The sequence below is a fragment of the Manis javanica genome, chromosome 18 (genome assembly GCF_040802235.1).
Source record: "Manis javanica isolate MJ-LG chromosome 18, MJ_LKY, whole genome shotgun sequence".
Lineage (NCBI taxonomy): Eukaryota > Metazoa > Chordata > Mammalia > Pholidota > Manidae > Manis > Manis javanica.
The window spans coordinates 744,581-772,178 of record NC_133173.1 but is presented as its reverse complement, the minus strand read 5'-3'; the positions used below and the strand labels follow the sequence as shown (position 1 = coordinate 772,178).

At 53.1% G+C, this 27,598-nt stretch overlaps 2 protein-coding genes across 2 annotated transcripts in view; one reads left to right on the top strand and one right to left on the bottom strand.

Moving 5' to 3' along the window:
• MTHFS (methenyltetrahydrofolate synthetase) overlaps positions 1–27,598 on the top strand; it is a 119,744-nt gene that overhangs the window by 89,126 nt on the left and 3,020 nt on the right. Inside the window, exon 3 of the mRNA XM_037013523.2 lies at positions 17,434–17,763. Within this exon, the coding sequence (XP_036869418.2) occupies positions 17,434–17,763 (330 nt within the window). The remainder of the gene's footprint in view (positions 1–17,433; positions 17,764–27,598) is intronic.
• MINAR1 (membrane integral NOTCH2 associated receptor 1) overlaps positions 17,919–27,598 on the bottom strand; it is a 40,488-nt gene continuing 30,808 nt past the window's right edge. The window contains exon 4 of the mRNA XM_073227204.1: positions 17,919–18,170. Within this exon, the coding sequence (XP_073083305.1) occupies positions 18,141–18,170 (30 nt within the window). The 3' untranslated portion in view covers positions 17,919–18,140. The remainder of the gene's footprint in view (positions 18,171–27,598) is intronic.

The following is a 27,598-nucleotide window of genomic DNA, read 5'->3' as shown; positions in this document are numbered from 1 at the left end:
AATGTATCCATATTTCCCTTTGATAACTTCTAAGTTTTGTGCTATAGTTAGAAAGGCATCTTTTTTTCACTGACTGAAATTATATATGTACTTTTTTTAACTCCCATTTTTGTGGCATTTATTTAGTTTTTTATAGGTAAATCTTTGGTCCATTTAGAACTTTTTTGGGGTAAGGTGGTGAATTACTGTTGCATTTTAATTCTCTGTCCAAATGACTAGTGGTTATCCCAACCATTTGTTCAGTAATCCTCCTTTTCTCCACATATTTTAATTTCCACTTTTGCCGTATGAGAAACTTTTAAATGAATTCATGTCAGTTTCTATACACTGTGCTCAGGTCCTCAGATCTGCCTGTGGCTCATGCTTCGGTACCATACATTTTAATTTACTGTAGCTTGATACTATCTTTTAATAACTGGTAGAGTTTATCTCTTCTCATTGCAATTTCATTTCAGAATTTTCACAGCTATGTTTGCATGCTGATTTTTCCAAATAAAACTAAGAATCACTTTGAGCAATTGCAAAAGAAAAAAAAATGCTACTTTTATGAGGATAACATTATATTAATAAATTTCCTTAGAAGCAAAAGTTTTATGACACTGAACTGCTCTATTCACACTTATATTAAAACTTCCTAGTTGCTGAAGGTTTTTTTGTGTCTTTCAGTAACATTTTAGAGTTTTCTTTTCAGAAGTCTTGCATATTTCTTTTAAAGCTGATTCCAAGGGCTTTTGTTTTTCTCTATCCTAAATAAGAGTTTTTCTTTTACCACATCTTTTTACCAGTTTTATTTATTATATTAATTCTGATGTGTGGAAAGTTTGAAGTTGTCAGATGATAAAATCTGTGTTTCTTCATAGTATCTATGCTTGAGAAATGTTCAGAAAATCCTTGCCAACCATAGAATTCTACAATTATTTACCCCAACCTTTTTTCTAATTTTTGAAAACAAACTCAATAACTTGTTTAAATATTTTGATTACTTGGTATTTTAATTTTAAAGCCTGATATAAAGTAGCATCCAAGTTCTTTTTTCTCCCAAATAGTTACCAGTTATTCCAATGGCATTATTGAGTGATTCACCATTTCCTTACCAATTTGAAATCATTATGATACACATACAGAAGCATGTGTTTGTATTTGGGGTTTTTATTCTTTTCCATTCCTACATTCATTCATGTATCATGTTGTTTTATTTACTGAAGTTTTAAATTCTATCACAAGATTTGGCACTGTAAATTCTTCCTATTTTCTTTTTAACGGGAGGAGTCATTCTCATTTATTCTTTTTTTATTCATATGCATTTTAGAATTATTTTGTAAAATTCAAAAACTTTTGGATTAAAAATGCATTAAATGTACAAGTTAAATTGGAGAAATAGACATCTTTAAATTACTGTCTTTTGAAAGATGGGAAATATTTTTTATTGAGCTGTAATGACATACAACATTACATCAGTTTCCAGTATACACCATAATGATCCAATATTTGTATATATTATAAAACAATCATCATGATAAGTCCAGTTAACATCTGTCACCATACATAAATGCAGAATATTTTTTTTGTAATTAGAACTTTTAAGATCTACTCTTTTAGCAACTTTCAAATATGCAATATAATATTATGAACTATTATTGCCGTCCTCCACATGACACCCATACGATCTCTTTATTTTGTCCCTCCAGGCTTGTGCCGTCTGACTCCCTTCACTCGTTTCCCCACCCCCGGCCCCCACCTCAGGTAACCACCACCATTTTCTGTATCTATGACCTTGGCGTTTTTTTTTTTTTTAGATTCCACAAATTAGATCATACAAAATTTGTCTTTCTTTGTCTGACTTATTTCACTTAGGACAATGGCCTCATCATCCATCTATGTTTTTGCAAATGGCAGGATTTTATTCTTTTTTATGGCTGAGTAATATTCCGTTGCACACATACCACCCCTTTCCTTTCCATTCACCTGTCAGTGAGCACTTGGGTTGTTTCCTTATCTTGGCTGTTGTAGATAACGCTGCAGTGAACATGGGGGTGAGATGCCTTTTTTTGAGTCAGTGTTTTTATTCTCATCACACACCCAGAAGTGGGATTGCTGGACCATGTGGTGGTTGTATTTTTTATTTTCTTCTAGGAGTTTTGTGGTTTCACATCTTGGCTTTCCGTCTGTGCGTGTCCTGACACCTGAGCAAAGTCTCTTGTAGGCAGCATGTAGATGGGCCTTGTTTTTTATCCACTCGGCCACTTTATGTCCTTTGATCAGAGAATCTAATCTTTTTGCATTAGAATCAGTTGCTGGCAGGTATGCCTCAGGGCCATTCTGCCCACCGTCCCTGGTGGTTCTGTGGGTCCTCTTTTCCTTCCCTTTGTCTGTAGCCTGATGACTCTTGTCAGCAGCATGCTCAGACTCACCAGGGTCCCCCCTGGGCAGTGGTCACAGAGGCTGGGCCCCAGTGGGGGACACCAGGCATTGTAGAAGCCCCTGCTGGGAGACGCTGTGCCCTGCAACGTGCTGGCTGCAATGAGGCGGGGGTGGTGGGATGCAAAGGTGGCTCCTGCCAAGGGGCAGAAAAGATTAAAATGGGGCGGGGTCTGCTGGTCCTTTGATCTGGACTTCCGGCCCCCGGAGTGGGAGGCATCTGTATCTGTGTACCGGGCCCAGTCTGTGGCATCCTGTTGGAGCGGCCCAAGCAGACTGAGGTGGGGGTGCAGACGGCTGACCCTCTCAGGCTCTAGGGTTCAAAAACCACCCGAAGTGACAAGCCTCTTGGCTGCCCAGCGGCCTCCCGGCTCCATGGCTCAGAGCCAGCCTGGCCGCCAGCCACCTGCCTCCGTCCCCAGCTCCTCAGCTCACTGGCCGTGGGGCTCAGACAAGTTCCTGGACCTCCACCCCCAACCGTCCCCCGTGAGACGGGGTGTTGCCGGGCCCTTCCTCACGAGGGCTGCTGTGAAGAGCACAGTGTGGGTGCAGGCCAAGCACTGAGATGCCCGGCAGGTAGGAGCCATCGAGAGCCGTCACTTGTGCTCCCCATCTGCCCTCCGCCCCCGCCCCAAGCACGTGTCTGGCCCGTGGAGCCTCATTCACAGATTAATCGTAACTCAGTTAAGGACCAGAAACATTGTCAGAGCACCTACTGTGCTCAGACAGTGTGCTCCCTCCTGTTCAAGGTCAGCGTCTATTACAGGAGACGGATGTGTACAACAGGATTTACAAGGTGGTGTACATGCTCAGTCGCTGTAAACTTGAAATCACGAAACCACAGTCATGAAGCAGCCTGGCAAACGCAGCAGCAGAGAGGAAGGGCGCTCGCTTCTCTCTGGGGCAGCAGGGAAGGGCCGGCTCTGCAGGAGGAGAGGTGCCCATGGACGCATCTGGGCCGTGTCTGAGCTGAAGGCTGAAGGCACAGAGGCGTCTCCAGGCCCTCCTCCTGCCGCGTGTCCCACTGCCGAGCACCCCCTCCCGCCCTCTGCCTCCCTGTGGACGTGTCCCCTCCTCTCCTCACAGTCCGGCTCCAGGCCCTGCCCTGACCCCTCCAACTCAGTTGCTGTTCCCTTGGTGCACCCCAAGCTCACGTCCCCAAGCTCTGGCCATGCCGACAGCCTGCAGTGTCCTTGGAGTGGACACCCTCTCACTCTTCTAGGTGCCATGTGGTGCTGGGAGCAGGCCGGGTGCATGAAGAGGGAGGAAATTATCACTGGGCAATTAAATAATTAATGCTCAGTCCCACCAGCATGCCTGTGAGAGCCCATTCCCCACCCAAAACCCCCACTGCTCTTTGAAGAGGAGAAGAAATCGGAGAGATTTGTCTTTTCAGAGCTCACAGTTCATGTTCTGTTTACACGGTTCTCCTCAGGAACCCAAGGAGGCAGGGGGTGTCTGGTGATCACAGAACAGCCGGGAGACTAGGAGAGGGACGCAGAGGCTGGCAAGTGCAGCCCTCCCTGCTGAAATGTCAGACGGACCGCAGCCAAGCCCGTTAATCTTGTTTTATTGCAAAATTGAAAATCGCCATGCTATGGCAGCCACAAAATTGATGGATGGGTTTCCCTGGGTTCTCCCAGCACCTCGGCTGCCTGGGAAACCAGATCTCAGATGAACAGGAAAGGAAATCAGAGCTGTGCTCTGAGGTCCTTCGGTTTCTGCTCATAGAGGGAGATGCAACCTGCAGGGTCTCGGCTGCAAGTTGCCTACGCTTGGTTTTCGTTGCATGTTTTACAAGCAAATCAAAGTAGCAGAGGGTGTATCTTAAGCAACTACCTGCTCCGACGAAGGGACAGGCCACCAGGCTCTGATCTTGTTTGGCTTTTTGCTAACACAGTAGGTGAAATAATAACTCCTGACTGTTTTAATTTGCAATTCTTAGATAACTGGGGAGCCTGAACCTCTTTCCATAGGTCAGTTTTCCAGTCAGATTTCTTTTGCAAATAACCATTGTCCTTGCTTCCCGAATATAATTACTAGTTCAGTTCAGCCGCTCCCCATTTACTGTGGGCCTACTGCATGCCCTGCTCTTTCAGTGCTAGACAGCCAGGTCTTTGTACATTCCATTTCCTCATTCAGTACAAGAAGGCGAGAAACAGAGATCAAAACCAAAACACCCCTTTTCTGCACTTCTTGTGTCCGTTCACAACCATATGAAGTAAGACGCCTCTCGAGAGCATCTTTGTCCCTGCGTCAGGGGCACCCCTGCCTGTGCCTCACCTGGGAGTGTAAGTGGGGCTCAAGCTGCTATTCCTATCATAACAATACCAGCGACACCGGTTCACGCGGGGAAGCCCCAGCCCGCCGTGTGACAGCACGCCGAGAGCGTTGCGAAGGAGGCAGCTAGGGTTACAGTAGTTCTAAGAGTGGGATTCGCCTCCAGTACGACTGGCGTGCTTTATAGGAAGAGGAACAGATACCGCGAGTGTGTGTACAAGGAAGGACCACAGGGAAGGCGGCCATCTGCAGCCAGAACGGGGGTCCTCGCCAGAAACTAGCCCTGCTGGCGTCTTGATCCAGGACCACCAGCCTCCAGAACTGTGGGAAAATACATTTCTGTGGTTCACGCCTCTCGGGCTGCGGCGTCTTGGTGTGGCCGCCCTAGAAAACCAACAGAGGGCTTACTCAGTGCCGGTGAGCTCACAGAGTGTTTGATCCCTACCGACGGCACCGCGTGGTCCGTGGTTCCCGCTCTGTGAGTGAGTCTCAGAGAGGTGAAGTGGCTTGCCCTGCGTCAACAGCTTGAAACTGGGAAAGCTAAAATTTAACCCAAACCCTGCTTCCAAAGCACATTCTTTTCTTTCTATGTCACCACCTCCTGAGAAATGGAAAGCAGTCCAGATTCTGATCCCTTCACCTGGAATCCGCCTTTGCCTCTCTGCAAAGCAATGGCACGTTATTCAAGCTGCTCACGCTGGTCTGTGCAGCAGTCATGCTGTTCCACGCTGTGTGTCGGTTTTCCATGCTGTTCCATGTGTCAGTTGCTGACACCTTCAAAGCCGCTCCCTCCAAGCATCCAGGAATCCAGGAGCCCCCTGAGGCTCTGGCCCTGGGTGCCCCCTCCCCTTCTCCCCAAGGCCGGTTCATCATTGACATTCTTCGTCTCCGTCTTTGCTGTGTCTGACCCCCACCTGCAGGGTGCTCTGCGTCCTCACTTCCTTCTCCTCCTTGCCTCTCTTCCTTCACTCCGTAAGTGAATCCTTGTGTATTTATATATATAGACATTTCACATCAGCTGCCACTGTCTCCACCACTATTGTACAAACAGGAGCCCAGAGCCTGGCACAGAGCAGGAGCTCACACGAGCTGTTGGCCCCAGGAGCGACCTGCTCCCTCCCGGACTTACTTTGGGGGTGCGCCCCAGCCTCACCATGGGCAGGGGCCCCTCAAGTTGGCATGTTAGCTCTCCAAACGCCACGCAGGCATCCTGAGGCCTGGACTGGAGGCTCGGCTCCCCCTCTGACCAGCTGCTGAGACACACGAGCCCGTAGGGCCTCCGTCTCCCCCCGTGGAAAAGGGAAAGTCGGGCTAGGTCTAGTCCAAGGTGTCTGAGGCCCCCACACTCCGCGACTCCATGCCAACGCCGGGCACAGCCCCTCTAGGAACAGGCAGACCACGGTGGCTGTTGGAAGGAGCAGCAGGGGATTGGAAATTATGAGGACTCACCCAGCCCCAGATGGTCACCGGACAGACGGTGGGCCTGGGCCCTGGGCTGCTCGGAGCACATGGGCTGCCACCACGGTCACAGGCCCAAACGTGTCAGAAGGCCAGGAAAGGCAGGGCCTGGAGTCCGGGCCAGACCTGCAGTGAGTGGTCCAGCCTCCCCCTGCTGGCCCGGGCCTCCAGGCTTCCTTTGCTCACCATCCCTCCCGTGTCCAGGTAGGGTCCCTTCCTGGGCTCCAGGGCCATTCTGGGGGACTCGACATGCCTGCCGCCTCAAAGCATGGGCAAGGGCATGGAGTCAAGGTGTGGCCTGACAAAATGATTAGGAACAGAAGCTCCGTGAACTCTCAGATCTCTGCAAACATGGGATAATTAGGTGGTATGATGGCTAATGAATTAAAGGCAGGTACTTGTAACTTAATGCACATTGACAAAACAATTTAAAGTATAGATGCACATCAATGACTTCTGATTCCTTGGGACTTCTCTGGAGATGAAGCGGTCTGCTCTGCACTTTAATGCAGGAGATCATTTGTATTTTAGCACATAAGGGAGCTTTGCAGCACCACCTGCCAGCGGTGAATGCACACGCTCTTCTTCCCATTGCTTCCATGTGACACATAAATAACGGGCAAGAGACCGTCCCCTGGAACAAAGGCTCCGCAAGCCGATAAGGAGGATGTGCACTCAGGCAGTGCCCACGGAACCCAGGAGCCGGCTCTGAAACAACTCAGTCGCTTACAAAGGCACAGCTGGTCTTAGAGGGGACAGGGGCCCAGATCTCAGTCCCAGGGGTGTCACAGTGATCTGGAACCATTCACAGGCCTTGTGAGAGACGAGGGACCTTGACCCTCAGAACGCACCGGCGAGGAGCCATTCTCCCCGCCTGTCAGATGGGCAGCTGGTCCCCTGCCGTCCGCGTCCCACACTCACCTCGCCCGATGCGATGGAGACATGTGAGCAGGTGATGGAGTGCAGAGCGCGTGCTATGCTGACCCAGAGGCCACGGGCACAGAGTGGTTCTGACCATCCTGGCCAGGAGACTGGTTAATGGTGGGCCGCGGGCAGGCTGTGGGCTGAGCAACTGGAGGCCAAGTTTTGGTGCTGACCAGAAGCAAGAAGAGATTTTTCTCCTCCTAAGGGGCTGTGAAGCCTCTATCATTGGAAGACAACAGAGGGGCAGAGCAGCAAACGGGTGTCTGGTTGGGGGAACGCAGAGGTCCCCGGGGCTCCTCCGCACCTCTGTCCTGACGTCAGCCACAGAGCGGGTCCCCGTTCTCCTCTGGGAACTGCACAGAGCCGGGTGGAGCAGAAGCGGCTCCCAGCCTGGGCTGCCGGGGCCAGCCCCCATTGCTGACCGTCTCTGCTCTCCTAGGCGGCTGTGGGCTTCTGGTCAAAGGACTACGTGCCTTTTCATCTAAGCACCCTTTTGCCTGGGACACCTTAGACAGTAGGGCTCCCACAGCATCCTTACAGCAGCGTGGGGCTGGACCAAAGGGCTTGAACTTCCCAGACCGGACCCGGACACTCCTCATTGCTTTTTCTCCTTAGGGGCTGTCTGTAAGTCGCTTCTTTCTACCTCCCGGGCAGCCCCAGGGATTTATGTAGCCCTCACGGAGGTTGCTTGGCCCCTCTGCCCGCCCTTCTGAGCTTTGGGCAGACGGCAGCTGCCTTCTTTGTCGGGAACTGTCGGCACCTCCACCCCGGGGAACATCTAGCTTCCCTGAAGGGGGACACGTGTAACTTACAAGCTCCAGGAAGGTAGAGACTACGCATGTCTTGATCACAGACACGACTTTGGTGCCTGGGTGCACAGCAGGCTGCGGTAGGCTCTGATGAGTAAATTGACTAATTAATTAACTGGTAATTAACTCATTAGTGAATCCTTGGAGGTCTTATCCCAGAGTAATGACCCCACAAATGGTACTGGTAAAATCACTTTGGGTTTCCTCTGTGTTCGGGCCTTCATGACAGACTCTGCAAAACTCAGACCAGTTCAGCATGAAGCTTTGAGGCCGCGATCGTGCGGGGGGTGGGGGCACCGTCTGTTCTGGGCTTCCTGTGTGGGCCCTGTTCCTTACAGCCCTTGCTGTGTGAGATCCTCACGGTGGCCCTGCGGGAAGTGATCCCGCCTGCATTTTGGGGATAAGACCGTGGGGATCAGGCAGACACCAGTGACACCACGGTCGTTGTCATGCCAGAGCCGAGATTTTAGTGCAGGACCGTCTGGCCGGGCCGCCCTCTCCCTCATTGACGTCGCTGTGTCCTGACCACATGGAGAGACTTGCAGCAGCAGGTGGGGAGGGGCATCTCCGAGGGGATGGTGGCTGTTCCCAGATGTGGATGAAGGGGAAGACTGCTATAAAGACCACAGAGCAGACAGAACCCCCGTCAAAGCCAGCCCAGGGAGCGGAAGACCAGCGGGCGGACTGACGGGGCAGGATGAGAGACTGCGCGGGTCCGCTGTCTGCGGCTGCTGCGCACGAAGGCTGGAAGCTGGACATGGTTAGAAGTGGCTTATCAGCAACAATATCCTCCACTCTTGGTTTCCATATACACGTGTATAAACACGACACAAGGAAAAGAATCCAGGTAAACAAGCTTGTGGGTCTAACCCAGGTCAGCTTGTCCTCACCAGGCTTGTCTTGTTCATTTAAAAATCTCACTTCCAGCTCTTTTTAATCTCATATTCTTAAAGGATACATCGAGTGTAATTAGCAACCCTTCAAAAGCACATCGGCTTTCTCATCCTTGAAGAAAGGTTTTTTGATTAATCTGAGCGCACTGAGAATGAAGTTGCAGGCATATGAGGAAAGCCACAAAGAAAGATCAAAACAGCAGCAACGCCTTCAGTTTAGCAGCAAATATGTTCTTTGATATTCATAATGAAGGGCCCAAACTGTGGGGACCACTGGGCGACACGCCCTTCCTAGGCTCTTTAAATTGGTTGTGGCCTTTCACCCTTGGCCCCCACTGGATCAGCAGCCTGCCTGCCTCAAGGTCAAAGTCTGGACTCCTCAACTAGACCTGTGATTTGCACAAATTGGTTAACTCTTTGGGGCCAGCTTCCCCAAACTGTAAGTTAGAATCATAGTTTCTGTGTTGTCTTCCTCAAGTGGAGGTTATGAGAATGAAAAATAGAGAGATAGATGGAGACGCATTTAAAAACGTTATAGGTGTAATTGTAAGTGCAAAGATGTCCTTCCATCTAATGATCAAAGGCAATCACACTTCCCCCCACCCTAGTCTGTGAGCATTCCCAAGGCTTTTCAACATATTTATTTTCTTGTGGTTTTGTGGACCTGGGAAAACTGTCCCTATACCTCCCTTTCTGCCTGGCACACCTTCTCTGTCCCTGAAGCCTGCACTCTCGGATGCTACCTCCTTCGATTTCCTTCCCAGCCCGGGCCTCTGTCGTTGCACTTGTGCTGTCTCTGTTATTTTCACGTGTAATGAGTCCAGAGTCCTCCAGGGCAGGAGCCGCGGCCCGTTCTCCGTAACCCCCTGTGCCCCCCACCACCCTAAGGAGCGGGGCATATATTGCAGGGATGTGTGTTGAGCCAAGCCACATCGGATGGAGCCATCACACCGAGTCTGAGGGAGGCCACGGCGACTGTTCCACTTCAGAAAGCCCACGCAGGCCAGAGTAAGGGCAGCTCTGGCCTCCTTCAGCCGGCTGCTCCCACTGAGGCCACCCCTGGGGCATGACATTGTGCCGGGGGCATTCCCGGCATGCGGGAGCTGAGTCTGTCCCCACCAGTCACCGCGGACGTCTGGTGCCACTTGGAACAAGTTGTCGGCCTTGCGGTCCCAGCGGGCACACGGGGCAGCCTCGTCACCCCGACACGGCGGCACGGGTACCCTTCAGAGGGTCAGCTGCTGTCAGAGGTAGGAGGTCAGAGAGTGGGAGCCTAGAGCCCCATTTCCTCTAGCGTTGAGGAGTTCCAGCGTGGAATGAGGAAAGGCAGACGAATTTGGAAGAGGAACTTTGTAACTGACATTTGGGGAGGGACATGGACAGGTGATTCTGGGACCAGAACAATAACAGGGACTGAATGGTGAGCAAAGAGGGTTCCGGGCTGGAGTGGCTTGGAGGGCGGACAGCGTGCCGCTTAGAACTCAGTCAGGAGGACAGGCGATCTGCACGGGACAGTTGGGCCGAAGGGGCCACGCAGAAATGGAAGGGCGTCCAAGGCCCACTGTGCGTACAGCAGAGTCCCCTCTGCGGGCCAAGGATTCTCCGCCTCTGCTGGTGTTGGGGCCCGAAGATGCTGCTGTGGGGCCATCCTCCACCCTGCGGACTGGTCGGCAGCTGTCACGGCCTCTGTCTACTCGGTGCACGTCGGCTCCCAAACACCAGTTGTGACGATCAAAAGTGACCAGTCATGGTGTCAAGTGTCCTGGGGGAGCAAAATCACCCCAGTTGAGAAAGACTCTTGGACGGTCAGGCCACCTTCCACCTGCCGAACTCTGTAAGCTCTGGGCACGTCCCTCGCTGGCCCAGAAGAGTGGTGGGGCACGGGCAGGCTCCAGGAAAATACCTTCCACGAAAGCTAATCACTGTGGCTTCCTCGCTTCCGTGTGCTGCTGAGATGATCCAGGCACACTGGGGAGGGTGGCGTGGCGTCGCACCGCTGAGACCAGCGCCGCGCAGATCTGTGGGCATGCTTGCCAAGCCAGGAGGGCTCTGCAGCCCGGCTGTTCTCTCCTCTGAAAGCGCCTGGACGGGCTTCTCTGGGGAGCGTCTGGGGCTCTGTCCTGGAGGGAGTGGGCATCTCAGTGAGGGCGGAGGCTACGCTGGCAGGACCCCGCAGCTGGCTGACTCACAGTTGTGTCTGCACTGCAAGCGCCGTCTTCACTGCAGACCCGGATCAGAAGCACTTTGATCACCTCCAGCTTTTGCTGGGCTGTCAGCTGCTTCCGTTTCAGACCACGTCGGCCGCGCACACTGGATGTCGGGTCTGGAAACAGGAGATTTCAGAAAAGAAGACAGGAGGCACACGTGAGGGAGCAGGGGCCATCATTGGGGTTCCCTTTTCCTTGTCAGAATCTGCACAGAATCCAGCAAGAAATACAAGGACGTAAACGGCCAGAAAGACAAGCACTGCTTGCAGGATGGGAAATGCGACCAAAGCAGAGGCAGCTATCAGAGCCCCACCTTGTGTCCCCAGTCTGGCCACCGTGTCACCGGGGCTGGGCTCCATCTGCCAGAATCTGCCTTCTCTGCTTCACTGTGGCAGAGCCTGGGACAGGCCAGAAGCCCTGGGCAACAAGTACCCAGCCTCCAGCAGCCCTTCAGGTTGGTTGGAGGCACACAGCGTACAAACGCCCAGCTCCCTTGCCCCTCCGGGCACCACTGCAACCCACATGCCCTGCACCAGCCCTGCGGGTCTCCGTTAGGATTAAGCTCCAGCCATCGTCTTACATGGCAAGTTTTTGCTTGTTAGCACACCCTTTACTGGCTGCTTTTTCTCCCACTGTGCTTCCGATGCTCTTACTGGCATTTCCTGCACTCACCTTCCAATAAATGACCTGCATGCCCTCAGTTTAAAATCTGTCTTTGAGGAAACCCAGACAATACACAGACTGAAGGCTGATGGATGGGGACCTGTGTTTGTCCTCTCCAAGGTCGTGTGTGTGCGCAGACAGGAGGGCACAGACACCAGCGTCCGGTGCAGGGATGGCACAAGGCACGAGCCGGCTGGGAGGCTCTCTGCTGGCCACATGCAAACTTTAATTTCCTCGATGCATTTTTAAATTGGTCGGCCTGAGTTCTCAGCTAAAGCAAATAGAAGCTCCACTCGGCAGGGCGTTTTGTGTCGGTCTGTGTGCTGGCCTTCCTTATTTGACCAGATGTTAAATGTCCCCTTTCAGCCTACGCCGGCACACAGTTCTCACCGCTGCAGTGAGGTGAGGCCGACGGCGCTGGACAGGCCCAAGCCCGTGTCTGTGACGCGCACCGCGATCTGGGTTGACTCTTAATCCAGATCCCTGTTTTGTTTTTGTTTTTTAAAGAATTGCTTGGATTTAACCGCAGACCCTTATATTTATGTCCTAGAGATTTGAGATCATTTTTAAAGCTGTGGGTGGCATTGGTGAACTCTATTTGCCTTTGTTAGCTAAAATTATACATCCTTTGCAGTACACAAGGGTGAAGTTTCTTTACTGATCTCTGCCAAGCCCAGAGCCCAGCAGACCACTGCGCCCACTTATCAGCCTCGCTTCTGCTGCCTTCTCCCTGGCAGATGTGGTCGGGGTTTTAAATAACCAAAGGGCTGGATAATGTCCCCGACCTCGGGGACCAGGTGCAACGGGGACTCCAGGCTTGTGGGAGATGCCTCTTTATCTGTCAATTCATTTCTAATTTTACCAATGCGTGCTTGTCATAGATGAAGCCTAGATCTTAGCTGAAAAGGCTGAGATTTAGAGAAAGTTAGTTCAAGCCTCTTACTCTGTATCTCTGGGCATCCCAGTGCCCTTCTGCAGATTTCTGGGAAGTCCTAGGCGTAAATTCTCGGTTGCCCCTGGCTGTAAGTTCCTGCTTTTGCTGAACTCTTGTCTCCTGTGCTTCTTAACCTTCCATGGCTGGTCTCTCCCTGCCCTGAGCCGACTCAGACAGCAGAGTCGCCTCCTGTCCCTGGTCTCCAGCACGAGCAGGCGATGGACTTCATCAGATGTTGGGGAAATGGGAGCTCAGACTGCTGCAAAGCAGATGGTTGCAAACGAGGCCGAGACATGCCTGTTCTGTTGGAAACGCAGCCACTTCCCTCCCAGAGCCCTGACCCCGTCACCTTCCGTCCTGCCGCGTCTGCCTGCTTCTTTCTCAGGCCTCACTGTGTGACAGGCTGTGCTATCGTCACTGCAGGAGGATGACGTGCCCCACCCTACTGAACCCTGAAGTGGCCGAGTGACATGCTCTGGCCAGTGACATTGGCTGCAGGTGACTCGGGTCACATCTGAGTCACATCTGGGCAAAAGGCTTCAGAGACAGGGCCTGACTCGCTAACTCTTTCTCCTCCCCCTGGTGCCTGGCCGGTTTCCAGAAGGAAGCAGCTCTGGGAACCGAGGCCCAGGGAGCAGACATTGGAGTTTGCATGCAACTTGCGCTTGTCACTCTAGGAAAACGCCCGTAGCCTTTCGAATCTCTTACACGGCAGCCATCTCTGTCTGCACGCGATTTTCCCCCTTCCTTCCTGCTCCCTCCGCCCTCTTTCTTCAGTGGCTCCCAGGACCTCCTGGGAAGGGCTGGATGATGGCCCTGGCCTCGGGGACCAGTATAACGGGGGCCTTAGGCCTTTGGGAGATGCCTCCTTACCAGATTAAGAAAGTTCCCTTTTCCTAAATGTTTTTGACATAAACAGACACTGAATTCTGTCCAAGACTCTTTCTACATCTATTTGAATTGATCATATCAAAAGGCCACACGATCTTTCTCCTTTTATCATCTGTTCAAGTGGTCATTTATAGCAATTGACTTCCGAATGTCTCATCAGCCATGCATCACTGGGATAAAAGTCCTCTTTGTATGTGCCGCTGGGTCTGGATTTAGGATTCGGGATCCTTTTATTTAGGATTTTTGCATCTATGTTCACAGAGACTGGCTTATGTCAGGCTTTCCTCGCAGCGGCCTTCTCCGATCTTGCATCACCTTCACCGGCCTCACAAAATGAGTTGGAATTCCCTGGACCCGGGCGTGGAATTCTCCTTCTGTCGGTCTTCTGTTTTGGGTCAGTTTGAGTGAACTGTGTTTTCCTAGGAATCTCCCCATTCCTAATTTTAAAATGTATTACCATCAGATTCTTCAAATAAATGTTTGTCTTTTAGCGTCTGTAGGATCTTTTGTGAAGTCCCCATTTTTATTCCGGATACTGCCTTGCGCCTTCTCTCTTCTGTCCTTGACACACTCCTCTTTGGGGGCAGGAGGGCATTCGCCATGTCTTACTGGGCGACCAGCTGCCCCGCACCTCGGTGCTTGGAGCCGTGAGTCCCTATTGCTCTCATGGTCTCTGAGCAGCCTGGGCCCTGGGGGCGGCTCAGCAGCAGGTGTGGCTCAGGGTCTCTCATGAGGCTGCTGTCAAGGCACCGCCTGGAACTGCGTCACCTGGAGGCCTGGGCAGCTGAAGGGTCAGCTCCTCCTGTGACAGCTCAGGCCCCGCTGGCAGGTCAGGGTGCATTGCTGGCCGGAGGCCACTTCCCAGAGGCTCTGCCTTCACCATGTGAGCCTCACTGCAGGGTTGCTCTCGCGCCTTTGCAAGGCAACCACTGGCCTCCCCCAGAGGAGGCACCCAGGGGGTAGCCAAGCCTTTGCGATCTAGTCTTGGGGCCACACATCAGCAATTCCCCTCACTCTGCACATCGGAGGAAAGCCCCCAAGGGCAGCCCACACTCCAGGGGGCGGAGTCGGGCCCCACCACAGAGAGACACGCAGAGAATTGTGGGCACATCTCAAAGCCACCCTGAAGGGCTGTCCATCCTGTTAGTCTTTTCAGAGAACCATTGTTTGCCCCTGTTGGCACTGTGAAGCCTGTCCCCTGTGTCATTAGGCCCATTCTGTCCTTTGCTGTTTCCTGCCCCGTCTCCAGCTGCATCACCCACTCTCTGCATTAAGTCCATCCCGGTGGACCCTGGCCGGCTCGGCTGCTCGTTGGGCGTTTGGGAACCAGAATGAAGACTGTACGAGCCTCACATGGACACGCGCGCACACACTTTTTGTTGACTTGTTGACAGATTCAGGAGGTTTATGGACTGACTCCCTGAAGCTCACCTTTCACGGACCTCAGGTCATAAACTGGGTCCTGTGTTGGTGAGATGTGAGTTGTAAGTTGTGCTTTTCCACAGGGCTGGCCTGCCGTGCTGCGTCAACTGCGGCCACTCCTCCTGCCCCCCACTGACATCAAAAACTCCGACTTGCGCTCCAGCCGGAGGCCAGCCAGGGGCTAGCCTGTGCACCAGCCAGCGGCCTGGCACCAGATTCTCCTCGTTCCATATGGGAACCAGAGGCATGACCTTGGCAAATGAGCCGCCGTATCAAACACTCAGGCAGGACCCCTGGGACATCGCCAGAAATGAGCTGTAAATTATTAGATCAGGTTGAATTTCCTTAGCTCAGTTGTGGTAAATGAAAGAGCTGTTTTCTTTGCAAATCTGAGCGTTGCTTGTAAATTTGCAAACCTGACACAACTGACACACATAGGTGCACCTGTAGCTGCCGGAAAAAGGTCAATGTGGCCACTCTCAGGTCTGGTTGTGCCCTGCAGGGACCAAGACGTGTGCCCCCAAGACCAGAGTTAAGGAAAAGAATAAAGGTGTAAGCGACCCTCCATTCCTTCACCTGAAAACATTCTCAGACTCAGAATCTTGGTATTTGCTGTACAAACAGATAGGATCCCTCTCCCGGGCCTGCCAAAGCCTCTCGTAGGGTCAGTTCCCTGAAGGTGTTGGGACTCCGAGAGCCAGTGGTGGCCTAAGGCAGCTGCTTGTAGGGGAAATAGACGATGCCTGGACAGGCGGGCTGGGCACCCACAGTGTGCGCTCAGGGCTCACAGGGCTGAGCAGGGTCAGTGCCAGAAGGGAAGGGTGGTGGACAGGGCCCCCCGTGACTCCATGTCTCAGGGCAGAACTCCCAGAAGTCCAAGAATCCCTCTTCGGATTCCAGCCTTCCGGGCACAGTGGGACGTCTGTTTGTCCGGGTGAGGGCAGAGCGTCTCGCTCAGCACCTTGGCGGCCAAGTGTGAGAGAGTGTGTGGGCCTCCACTGTGCCCCTGCTCGGGGATTCACCCATGTTAGCGGAGGGCTGCCCCTGGTCCTGGGGCAGACCGCCTCCTGTCATGACCAGGTGCCCCCGAGGTCTCGTGAGCCTCGCTGGGGAGGGCTCTAACCTAGCTGTGGCTGACGGCACTCGGGTGCCACGTCGCTCAGTTCAAGATTCAGGTTCCAGGTAGAGATGATCTAACAGACGCCCACCTGGTGGCAGGTGAGGCAGAATCGTTTTACACAGACATAGCTGAGGGAGTCTTTGCATGAATATCCGGCTCCTGGGAGCCAGTCACCCTCCGGGGTCTGCACAGACCAAGACTGGCTTCTCGTACGGCTGTTATTTCTCTCCTAAGCCTTTACAAGAAGCTTTTGGGCTTTATTCTTCAATTTTCTAACTATAGTGTTTATATGCATTTATAAATATTCAATATGATTCACTTTATCATTAAGTAGAATTCCAAGCTTACTGCCAGTTTCTTTTAAACGACAACTTCTCTGCTCAAGTATTTAATTCACCTGTCTGTCTACAGGAAAATTCTGAGTAATTTTTATAAGAAAGGTGTCTGCGTGGTGGAACGTGCAGCCCTGCGTTTATCTAGGATGCCATTTGCCTTCTCCTATTAAAAACATTGGTGTGTTTAGATTTCCCTTCCCAAAAAATGCCCTGCAAAAACCTCTTTGTCTTCCGGGATTTAATGCTGGAATGGAAGAGCCTGAGCCAAGTTCCCTTTTCGCAGGAGACCCAGTTCCTCTGCCTGGGTGCTCTTCCGACTTCTTCCGTAGTCTTGGAAGTCATTTCATTTTACTGTTCAAGGAGAACTGGCAATGCCAGAGCCAGCCTTACGCTCCCCTCCCAGGAGCCCCCAGTTAAGTACCTACGTGAATACTGAAAAGCCAGCACCCCAAACTAAAACCCCAGCCACAGAACAGCTTCCAACGTCCTGAGCACCAGGGAGTCCAGGCCGACCACCTCTCCTTTCCCGGCAGGCGGTGTGTGTAAATGTGGGCACATGATGGTGGAGGGGAGTCAGTGTGGTAGGGTCCCTAGTAGGGGTCGGGAGAGTTTGCTGGGAAAAATGGGAAGGAAAGCTGATCAGAGAAGCAGGGAAGTGCCTCGTGGCAGTGCTGGTGCCGAGGTCACAGCCCTGTGACAGCAGTCCACCAGTCCTGGCATTTTCCCCAGGGGCCTCAACGCCAAGGTTTTGGATTGGAGGACGCAGAGGAAGCGGGCAGTTGGGTGGACACTGGTTCGGCAGGGTGGAAGGGGTGAGAGTCTGTGCATGGTGGGGAAAGTGGGTCATGCTGGGCACTGTGGGCCTGGACACCGGGGGACAGAGGAGGGCCTGGGGGCTGAAGAGACAGCAGAGGGTCGGGGCACCAGAGGCCTAGTGAGCCACAGGCGAGGTGTAAAGGGGGTGCGGAGAGAACTTTAGGCCAGAGGTAAAGCGGGTGAGCAGACCCAGGCTCGGATATGAGTAAGTCAGCTTTTATTTATTTCTGAAAATCCCTTAACTTCTGTGTCTGATCTTGCAGCCCACCCCTGGCAGATGCCTGATCCAGACGCATTCAGAATACCCAGCCCGTTCCTGGGACCCGCCTGTCAGCCCCACTCAGCCAAGCCAGCCAGATCCCAGGCGGATTCCCGTCTCGGCTCTCTTTGGGTGGGTCCAGCGCCCACCTGGGCACCATGCCCTGGGGCCCTTGTGGTCAGCATCCGCTCCAGCCCAGTGCCCAGTCAGGTGGGCCCGGAGGCGCGGCAGCCACCTCCCTCGGCCTGGCCAGCTGTCTGCATCTGCCCACCTCCTGAGTCCAGAGAAGACACTCTTCTTTCAGGGGAAACCGTTCCGATTCTTCACTCCAAAGGTAGGAACTTGCTAAGACACCAAAGATGGAGCGTTTTCAAATGCTTTCTCTGTGCCTTAATGTCCCACTCAAGACAGTGGCAAAGCCTGCAGGGGTCACTTTCCCCATTATCCGTTCGTCGTAAAGGACATGTCACCCCCTACACTTAAGTCATCCTGGGGCCCCAGCCTGGGGGTCTCATGGACAAACACAGTCATAGATCCACAGCCCACATGCAGGCTCTGGGCAGTGACACGGCTTCAACTCCGACAGGGGGACGTGTTCGTGCCCCCTCTGTTGCCGGGGCAGAAACGGTGGTCCTGGCGGTACCAAACCTCACCTCTTTTACATGACCACGGGCAGCTTTCAGGCTTGGGCACGGTCCCAGCTCCATCACGTCACTCACCACAGGAGGCCTGGATTGATCTCTGTTATGAGGAGAAACATTAATAGCAAGTAAGATTAATTTTTGGACAAAGAGAGACTCTCACAGTGTTTGGGGGAATCCTCCGCTCCCTTCTCTCTCCCTGCAGTGACTGACTTACTGGAGGCACGTGCAGACCCTGGCGTAGCTTTTATCATGGGATCAGGGCCTATATTGCTTCCATTCCCCCTGGTGAGAAAATAAGTGCACTTACGAGACATAAGTCATCCTCATCGTTAGCAAATTCTAAAGCGAGTGTGTACTGGTGGGGCCACAGAGGCGCTGGAGCGGGAGGCTCCCCAGGGACGATGCGAAGGGAGGAAAGCTTGGGGACTAGACCAGGGAGAGGCGGCCCAGGGCAGGATGAGGGTGAGCGTATATGTGGCAATGGATGAGAGGGGACAAGGACGTTAGAAAATCGCTGCGGGTGACACAGATGTGGGGTACGCAGGAAGGACAGACTGGGCTTCACAGTTTCCAGAAGAATCAGTCTGGTCATTCGGGGCAGAGGTGGGGGCAGGAGGGCTGGGACCTGGCTGCCGAGCGTGACGTCGAGGGAACGCAGTGTCCGAGCGCTGCAGCCCCAGCAGCCAGGAGCCCCGGGCCGCCGGAGGGAATCAGCCCGGCCCGCTGCTTTGCTTACAACCCTGCTGCCATCGCCATCGCCCCCGGATCCTGGCATATGGCTGGTTATCATTCCAAATGTCTGTGTTGTGAATTTTCTCCTTTCATCTTTCTTTATGAGTATTTTAATGGGAGGTTAGGGGACAGGGCATCAGGCTGATGCTGAAAATGGTAATTTGAAGGATTATTCCTTTGAGGTGGTAGGCCTTTCAGGTACCAGCTGAGAGAAACAGGGGGCATTGCCCGGCTTATACATGTGGATGGCAAGTGGGATGGAGGTGGGAGAGGCTGACCGCAAGAGTGAGTGTGGGCAGAGTGTGCACAGGGGGAGCACAGAGCCGCTGGTCCAAGGCCACACGTCTAGTAAGATCCACTGGTGCCCAGACTCGCTAAGTCGCTCACCACCTGTATGTCCGGCCAGAGCTGGCATCACGGGCGCCAGCCTGTGCAGCACAGGGTCCTGCCGCACAGGAGCCCACATCTGGTTTAAGGCTCTGCTGCCAACATCTTGAAATTCCCAGGCGTCTTTAGCACCAGGGCCCAGACTACCTTGCGCCAGGCCACAGGCCAGTCCTGCTGTGACGGCTCCGGGCAAGTGTACTGGGAAGACCTGCAGGCCTCCTGGCTTTTGCCAGCCATGCAGAACACCGCACTCTGACACTTCTGGTGACCGAATGTGAGGACTTTTCCCCACAAACAAGCAGTTGTGCGCCACCAGCTGGGTGTCCTGCAGTTAACTCAGCTCTGACTGTCCACCGGGAGTGGGCATCAGACCCCAAGGTGAGGGGCTCAGTCCCACAAGGCTGCCCAACCTTGGATGCCAGGACCAGGCCCTGGCCATCACCTGCGCTCTAGGCCCATCACCTGCGCTCTAGGCCCATGGGCTATGATTTGGAGGTTCCCATGACACCTTCCTCATGCTGGATTAATTTGCTGGAGGGACAAATTCAGGGGAACACTTGGGTTTACCAGTTTATTATTAAAGGGCATGATAAAGGACAGACGGACAGCCAGGTGGAAGGGATGTATAGGGCGAGGTGTGTGGGAAGGCGTGGAGCTTCCGTGCGTCTCTGGGTACACCCCTCCTCCAGAGCCTCCCCACGTTCGCCAGCCCGGAAGCCTGCACCCCTTGCTGTTGGGATTTTTACGGAGGCCTCATCCTGTGGGCCTGATCTGTCACTGGAGTGATCCATTTCCAGTCCCCCCCTGCTGGAGAATAAGGGGCAGGGCTGAAAATCCCAAGCGTGTAACCATGGCTGTGTCTTCTTGGTGACCAGCCCCAACCCGGGAGCCACCCAGAGCCACTCATTGGAACAAAAGATGCTCCCAGTGCCCTTCTCACTCGAGAATTCACTAGGGTCTAAGAACTCTGTGCCGGGAACAGGGACGAACACCAAATGTATAAATCACCACTTCACAACAAGAAAATGTTTATCTTTTTAATATTGTACTGAACACATCTACATGCCAAGCATTATGTTCATACATTTGTGAGTCTATATACATACACCCTGATGTGGGCGCATTCGCGATTGTTCTGAGAGATTTCATTTCTAAGGTCCCTCAAGGCCAGGATGAGGAAATGAGCAAATTCCCTCCTGGCAGGCTCGTGAGGGTTTCTGTTGCCACCCAGATGGGTCCTGCTGGCCATTCTGCCATCATGATTATATTTCACAAGCATATCAATTAGTTTAAAACATATCGTTGCGTAAATATTAAGGGAGTGTACAATCGAGAATACCCCCCACCCCGCCGCCAGAAAGCTTGCTTGCTTCCGTTTCTTTTCCACTCAATTCCAGATGCATAAATAAATTTTACATACTTGTAATCAGAACGTGGAAACAATGTTATATACCCTCTAGTTTCTTTTCCGCCCCCTATACTTGTAAGACTTGAGCCTTCTCTCACACTGCAATGTTGTTCTCATGGTCTGTATTTTTATTGACGACCTCCTATCACATTGAAATAATCTCACATGATTAAGTTAAAAAGTATCCTTTTGTGGACATGCATTTTCATATTATGTTGACAAACTTTGGAAAGCCAGCTCTGTCATGCCTGATGGAGACTGCGTTGGGGACAAAAGAGGACTAAACCATGACCTTGGCCCTCACATTCTTCAGTAGAAATGAGAGCTTGGCGAGCATCCTTATTTCGCCTTCTTTTAGTTCAGTTCCTAAGACAAATTCCTTGAAGAGAGATTGCTGGGTCAAAAAAGCCAAGCGCGGTAATGGCTTTGAGTGCATATTATCAAATCTGTTTCCAATTCTTATCCCTCTAACAACCTGCAAATGTCCTTGTTTCCCTGGAACCTTGCCAGAACTGGGTGTTATACTTTAAAAAAATTCGTCTAATTTAATAGCTGTAAAATGGTAGGGAATTGTTTTATTTTGTGTGTGGTTCTTTTACAGCCCTGGCCCCGAATCTCAGCCACTGCTTATTTTAGCCTTGACGCTTTGCCTTATCTACACAGAGCTCCCCACATACGGGGTGGAAAGACAAAATCCTCATTATGCCTTTCTTAGAAAATACTGGGACCTAGTGGAAATTCACAGCGCGCCAAACCATTTCCCCACAGAAGAACCCTTTGCTCCCTGAAAAATCACATCTCCCCAAATACCAGCTGGTCCATGTCCCGCTCTGAAGCAGGCAGAGTCACTCTGAGAACGACCTGCTTCATCAACCCCTCCAGACTCCTGGGTTAGCCGGGCCTCCGCCCTGTGCCAACCCCCGGACCAGGTGCAGGCCGCGCAGAGTCCCTCCTGCAGCCACTAGCCCCGCCCACTGCCGCCTCCTGCACGTGACTCACGCTGGGCCAATCACAGCCCAGTCCTGTACACATGGCCCAGTGGGTGGGCACATGTGGAAGTGGGCCAATCACAGTCCTTCCCTGAGACTTTCCAGATTTGGGCTGGGAGAGCAGCCCTTTTTCTGCAGCTCACGGTCTATATATAAACTGGTGCTTCTGGAGCTGGCAGCTGCCAGGCTTGCCCCTTCCCCTGCTCCCAGGATGCCATCAGCAGGAGGGAGCTGGGTGGTGGGTGGAGGGCGGAGCAGAGGGGGCCGGGGCACCTCCTGTGGGGCTCAGTCCTGCACCCCAGGTCCCCAGGGGTGGCGCCCGGCCACTCTTCCCTGCAACCGTGTGAATTTCTTGAAACTCACGTTTTGTGTTCTTTGCTCACTGTAGTTAGTTTTCTTCACATTTTGGGAGACGTCTTGAGGTCATGGAGGATTGTGGCGGCAGCAATGATGTTTTCATTATACATGTAACAGGCGCGGGTGCAGCAGGGGCGCTGCTGGAGGGGCGCCAGGGCGGTGCTTTCCGTTACCCGAGGGCCGCGTCTGGTGATCTAGGGACACTCCAAGCTCGAGTCTCGGTGCTGGCTTCCGAATCCATCCACCCGCCTAGACGGATGGGGTTAGGAATCTGAGCAGCATCCCCCATAATTCACCACCCTGCATGTTTTGGGCTGGGGGGCCGTGAGGGAGCCTCCTGGATGATTCGAGGCCCCAGGGGACAACAGCCCTCCCGCGGTGTGCACTGCTGATGGCCCAGGACTGGCCCGGAGATGCACTCGCAGCCGTCGGGGGCCAGCCACGTGGGCTTGGCTCTGGCGAAGGACCCCAGCTTCCACGGGACACCGTCGGGTCCAGGTGCCCGGCCTCTCCTTGTCAGCCCTGTCTCCCGCTCCTGGTCTGGCCTGCTCATGACCTCCCCTTCCCAAAGGAAAATCTCTGACCTCTCCACGCTTCCCGCACCAGATGGGCAGGTGTTCCACACCAAGCCACCTGGCACTACCTACCCGGCGTTAGCACAGAACCCACGGTGAAAAGCTCAGACGCACAAGATTGCCGCTCCTGCTCAGATGCCAGTTGGGGTCCAGGTTCCGGTTCTTTTGAACAACAAGCTATCAGTCAGGAGGCCCCGCAATCCCCAAGTCAGGTTCCGTAATCCATTAGGACAGCTCACAGGACTCAACGCAGAACCAGTGCCAGTTTGCTGTAGAGGGCATAACTCAGGAGCAGCCACGTGGAGGCAGTGCACCGGGCAGGCGTCCAGGAAGGGGTGTGGATCTAAGTGGCCTCTCCAGGCAGGCCCTTCCCGGCACCTCCACAAGCTCACTGACCCGAAAGGCTCTCCAAACCCATTGTTTGGGGGTGTTTATGAAGGTTCCGTTACGTGGGCATGATTGATTAAATGGATGACCGACCACTAGTAGTTAACCAGCTGGCCAGCTCCTCTCCCTTCTCTGGAGGGGGAGGCTGAGCATCCCGGCCTCCGGGGACCAGCCTCCCCATCCTCTGAGTCGCCGCATTAGCATTCAGAGACCCAGAGACTCCGAGGGTCTGAGAAGCTCTGAGCCAGGAACGGGTGGAGACCACATGTGTGCCTCTTATTCTATCGTGGACCACACTTCCTGGCCGCCTGCCTCTTGGGTTTCCTGCTCCAGTTCAGATGCGGAGAAGCCCTGAGAGGGGCTCCCGATCCAGCTCCCCCTTAAGCCGATGCCCTGCCGCGAATCTTCCCCACTGCGCATACATCCTGGTGACTCTCCTTCTGTGCTTGGACCCTGACTGGCGCACCCTCCGTGGCGGAAGAATGTGATGCGTACAGGGTGACAGGGAGCTGTGCTTTCTTTTCCTGCATTCATAGAAATTTCTACTCCATGGCACCTGAGAGAACATTAGCAGTAGGAAAAGGAAGGAAATGAGAGAACGTAGACAACTGGAACGATCTTCTGAGCTCAAGAAGAAATGTTTGTTAAGCAGCTTAGTTGCAGAATTTAAAAGCTGGTAGAAAAAAGTTCAAGAACTGGGTTAGGAGCTCCGATTTAATATTCAGGGTAAATTCTGTTTAGGAATTAGTCCTAAGGATAGAATGGGATGTGGAGTTCCATCAGAATAAGTAAGAATATACGTGTTCTATACGCCATGCATTGCACCTTTTGCACACGAGGCAGACATTGCTAATCTATCGTGGCACCAATATAATTTGTAAATCCTTAGTTACAATAGCAGAACAACTATGACATATCTAAGAACAGCATCACAAAAATGAGCAAGATTATTTATAAGGTAAACTATAACATTTTACTGAAAGATACACAGACTAAATGGAGAGATGCATAATGCAATTAGGCAGGCAAGAGCCTTCTCAAGAGGAATATAGAAAGAAAGGCCAACTGTGGAGAAGTATTTTCAAGAAACTCAAGAGAGTAGGGACCAAAGGCCTAGGCCCTGCCACGCCGTCCAGGCTTGTGAGAGAACAGACCTGAGTGGGGGCAGCAGGACAGGAAGACCAGAAGCCCACCTGCAGGGCCCCTTTAGGAGTCAGGTAGTGGGGTGACTTACTCAAATGGTCAAGGGTCTGAGATTTTCATTATGTGCTGAGGGCAGGTTATGGTCTGGACTCCAGTAAAAGGGCACAGGCTTGAAATAAATTTTCATTAGATATCAGACATTTAGATGTTCACTTATGTTATTTACTTATGTCATGTGACCTTGAGCAAACCTGCCCCTCGTTTCCTCATCCAAAAATGGGGCTTAAAGACCATCTTACTGTGCCCTTGAGGCCTCACTGTGGCAGCGTCAAAGGGACCCAGTTCACACTGAGGGAGGCGGCCGTCCACACTCCACAGGGTCAGGGAACGTCTTCTGCTTTCGACCCACTTTGTATCATTGCCAAACCCGGGTGGGAGGGGGGCGAGGAGGAGAGAGCTGTGTTAGGCTCTCCAGAGAAACACAGCCAGTACGGGGTATATGTTTATTTTGATATCGATATTGATAATATTAAAAAAGATTTACTATAGGGAATCAGCACATGCAGTTGCGGAGGCTAAGCATAGTGCTGTCTCCACTCAGCCAGGAGGCCCTGGAGGGCCAATGGTGTGAGTTTTAATCTGAAAGCCAGTAGGCCCAATACCCAAGAAGTGCCAGGGTGAAGGCAGGGCGATGCTGCTGTCCCAAGTGAAGGTGGTCAGGCAGGGGGAGCCCCTGAACTCGGGAAGGTCAGACTTTGTGTTCAGGGCGGGCCTTCAGCTGATTGCATGAGGGTGTGGGAAGGCGAGCTGCCAGTTCAAATGTTAATCTCAGTCAAAACACCCTTTAGCACCCAGATGTGTGGTTGACCAGATGTCTGGCACCCTGTGCCTGGCAAGCTGGCCCATAAATTTAACCATCACTAGAACCAAAGCCTGTTTTCCCTGAGGAACATCTCTCAGCATCCCAGGGGTGTTCCGCCATCTCAGCGGTCAGCTCTGGGACTTTCTCTGTGGAACAAATATGTCCACATTACAGGGACACAGATTCTCACTAGATACAAGAAAGAACTTTCTAGCAGTCAGGGCGGCTGAGGGTGAGCTGAGCTTCTTCAGGAGGCCCCCTCACTGGGGAGGCGCGAGCAGGGGCTGGGGTGATCATCGCTGCTGTGCCACCTGCCTCACCGAGTACCCGCCATGCAAGGCAGAGCCAGCAGCGGGTAGGGCACACGCCCGGCGTGGACAGTGACCAACAGCTGAGCGTCCTTCTCCATGCATTTCCCTTTCACCCGCACGTGGGCTGGGGCTTCAGGGCTCTGAAGAATCACAGATGTGTTCAGGAGAGGCCGGGATGGAAACCGCCAGCCCTGGGCCCTGGAGGGGCGACGATGCTACACAGGTCGGGAGCCAGGGTCAAAATGGAGTTCAAGTAAGAGCTTAGCAGGGATCTGGGGTCCCTAAGGAGGATGTCAGTGCGGGGCAAAAGGTCGGAGGCCAGGAGTCAGGGGAGGGCGATTGTTCACAGCTGAATTACAGGAGTCTGTGCCCAGTCACAGAGACGCATTGCCAAGGCAGCCCCCCGCCTCAGTGTGTTGCAGGAAATGGGCCCAGCCTAGCAGGCCGAGGCATGGCTAGGGTGCACATACAGACATGTTCTCCCAGGAGCCCAGATGTGCTTTAGTCCTGCACAAATGCTCCCCACGAGCACGATGGCCTGGACCCCCAGAGCTGGGCCAGGATGGCAAACGCTACACTGATCCTGTGGGCCAGGTGACAGGTCCACCTTACAGCTCTGCCGACATCTACTGCGTGCCCTCCGTGCACCAGCGTTGATACTGAAGAGGCTCAGGCTTCAAAGTAAAGCAGTAATAACAGTGAAGGGAGTGGGGGCACCCCAGGGACAGCCCTCGACGTAACTGGCAGAGAGTCAGAGATGGCGTGTGAGGTCAGCCATCCCTGAGGTTGAGGAGGCACTGGACTCACCCGAGGGCCGGTGACACGGCAGGTTCCTGGGCTCCAGCGTCCCCCTGCCTGCCCTCTGCGATTCTCTGACTCAGTAGATCTGGGGCGGAGCCCACGCATTTGCAGAACTAACCTGCTCCCAGGCTAACTGGCACCATGCTGGTCATTGTTTTAAAAATACCTGCTGCCTTTCCTAGCAGGCTGCTCTGTCCTTGGGCCTTCCTGGACCAGAGAGTCTACTTTTCCATCCCGTTCACAACAGGCTGGGCCTTGTGACTTGACTTGGCAATGAAATGTCCACACAGGGATTGTGTGTCGCTTTGAAGCAGAAGCTATACGCCTGCCGCCTGTCTTCTCCCCTCCCTCGGGAGCCTGTATGTCACAGACACAGGGCTGCTCATCCCGCCCGGGACCCCCAGTGAAGAAGACATGAGGCAGCGCTGCTCCGATCCACGGTGAGCAGCGGCGTGGGGGACAAATGAGACTGTTGCTTAGCACCTGAGCTTCTGCAGATGTCTGTTAGCGCGGCGGATGGCGGCCTGGACTGACCTCCGTAGGACAGAGAAGGCGACGGTGGGTGGAGTCTGAGAGCTGAACCGCTCAGCTTTGAGAAGAGGCTGAGACTTGAGAGGGTCGCGGGTGGGGTGCCGAGTGCATGAAATGCCTGGCACAGAAAGCGGTGGGAGAGGTGGGCAGAGGCCGAGACCCCTGAGTCTTCCATGTCGAAGTGCACCCTGGAGAGGCCAGGCGAAACGCCAGCAGGTGTAACAGAGCCTTAGATGTCGCTCCTTGGCCCCAAACGCATGTCTCCGCCCATGGGCTAGATAGCACCATGGCTGACCCTGTTCCTCGAGCCGGAAATCAGAAAGGCACCCCTCATCACCCCATCTCATTCTCTCCTGCCCTCGTCGGTGAGTCCAGCTGGCTGCGCCTCCAGATCCGAGTTCTGTCCTTCCACCGCCACGGCTCACCCTGACCCGGGCACCCCACCTCCCCGTGTTGCTGCGACCGCCTCCTGACTGGGCTCCCTGTTTCCACCCAGCCTGCTCCGTTTGGTCCACCCTCCCCGGTGCAGCTAGAGCGACTCTTAAAAGCACAAATCAGATTGTGGATTCAGTCTTCTCCCTGCTTGCAACCTTCTGAAGGCGTCCCACTGTATTGAAAACAACCCCCTACGTCCTTACCGTGGTCAGAAGGCCGCACATAATCCAGCCTGCTTCCCTGACCTCCCGCAACCGCATGCCCTGGACAGGATCGCTAAGGTCAAGCCTCGGTCTGCACGCCCACATCAGGGCCTTCGCACTACAAGCCCCTCTGCCAGAAATGCCCGTCCTCCACTGTCCATGTGTTCTCCAGGAATGGCCACCCTAAACGCTCGATGCCTCCACCTTCCTCCAAGTTGAAAGCCCCCCCGCCACCATCACACCTACTGCTGTTCAGAAGTATTTATTTGCTTCCTTGATCACTCTCTGCATATTCTTTAGAATGGAAGTTCTAAGACTTCAGACCTAAGGCATTCATTCATACATTCATTCTCTCTTCCTTTCAACAAATATTTATTTAGCATCTTGTAAGTATCACATTGTTA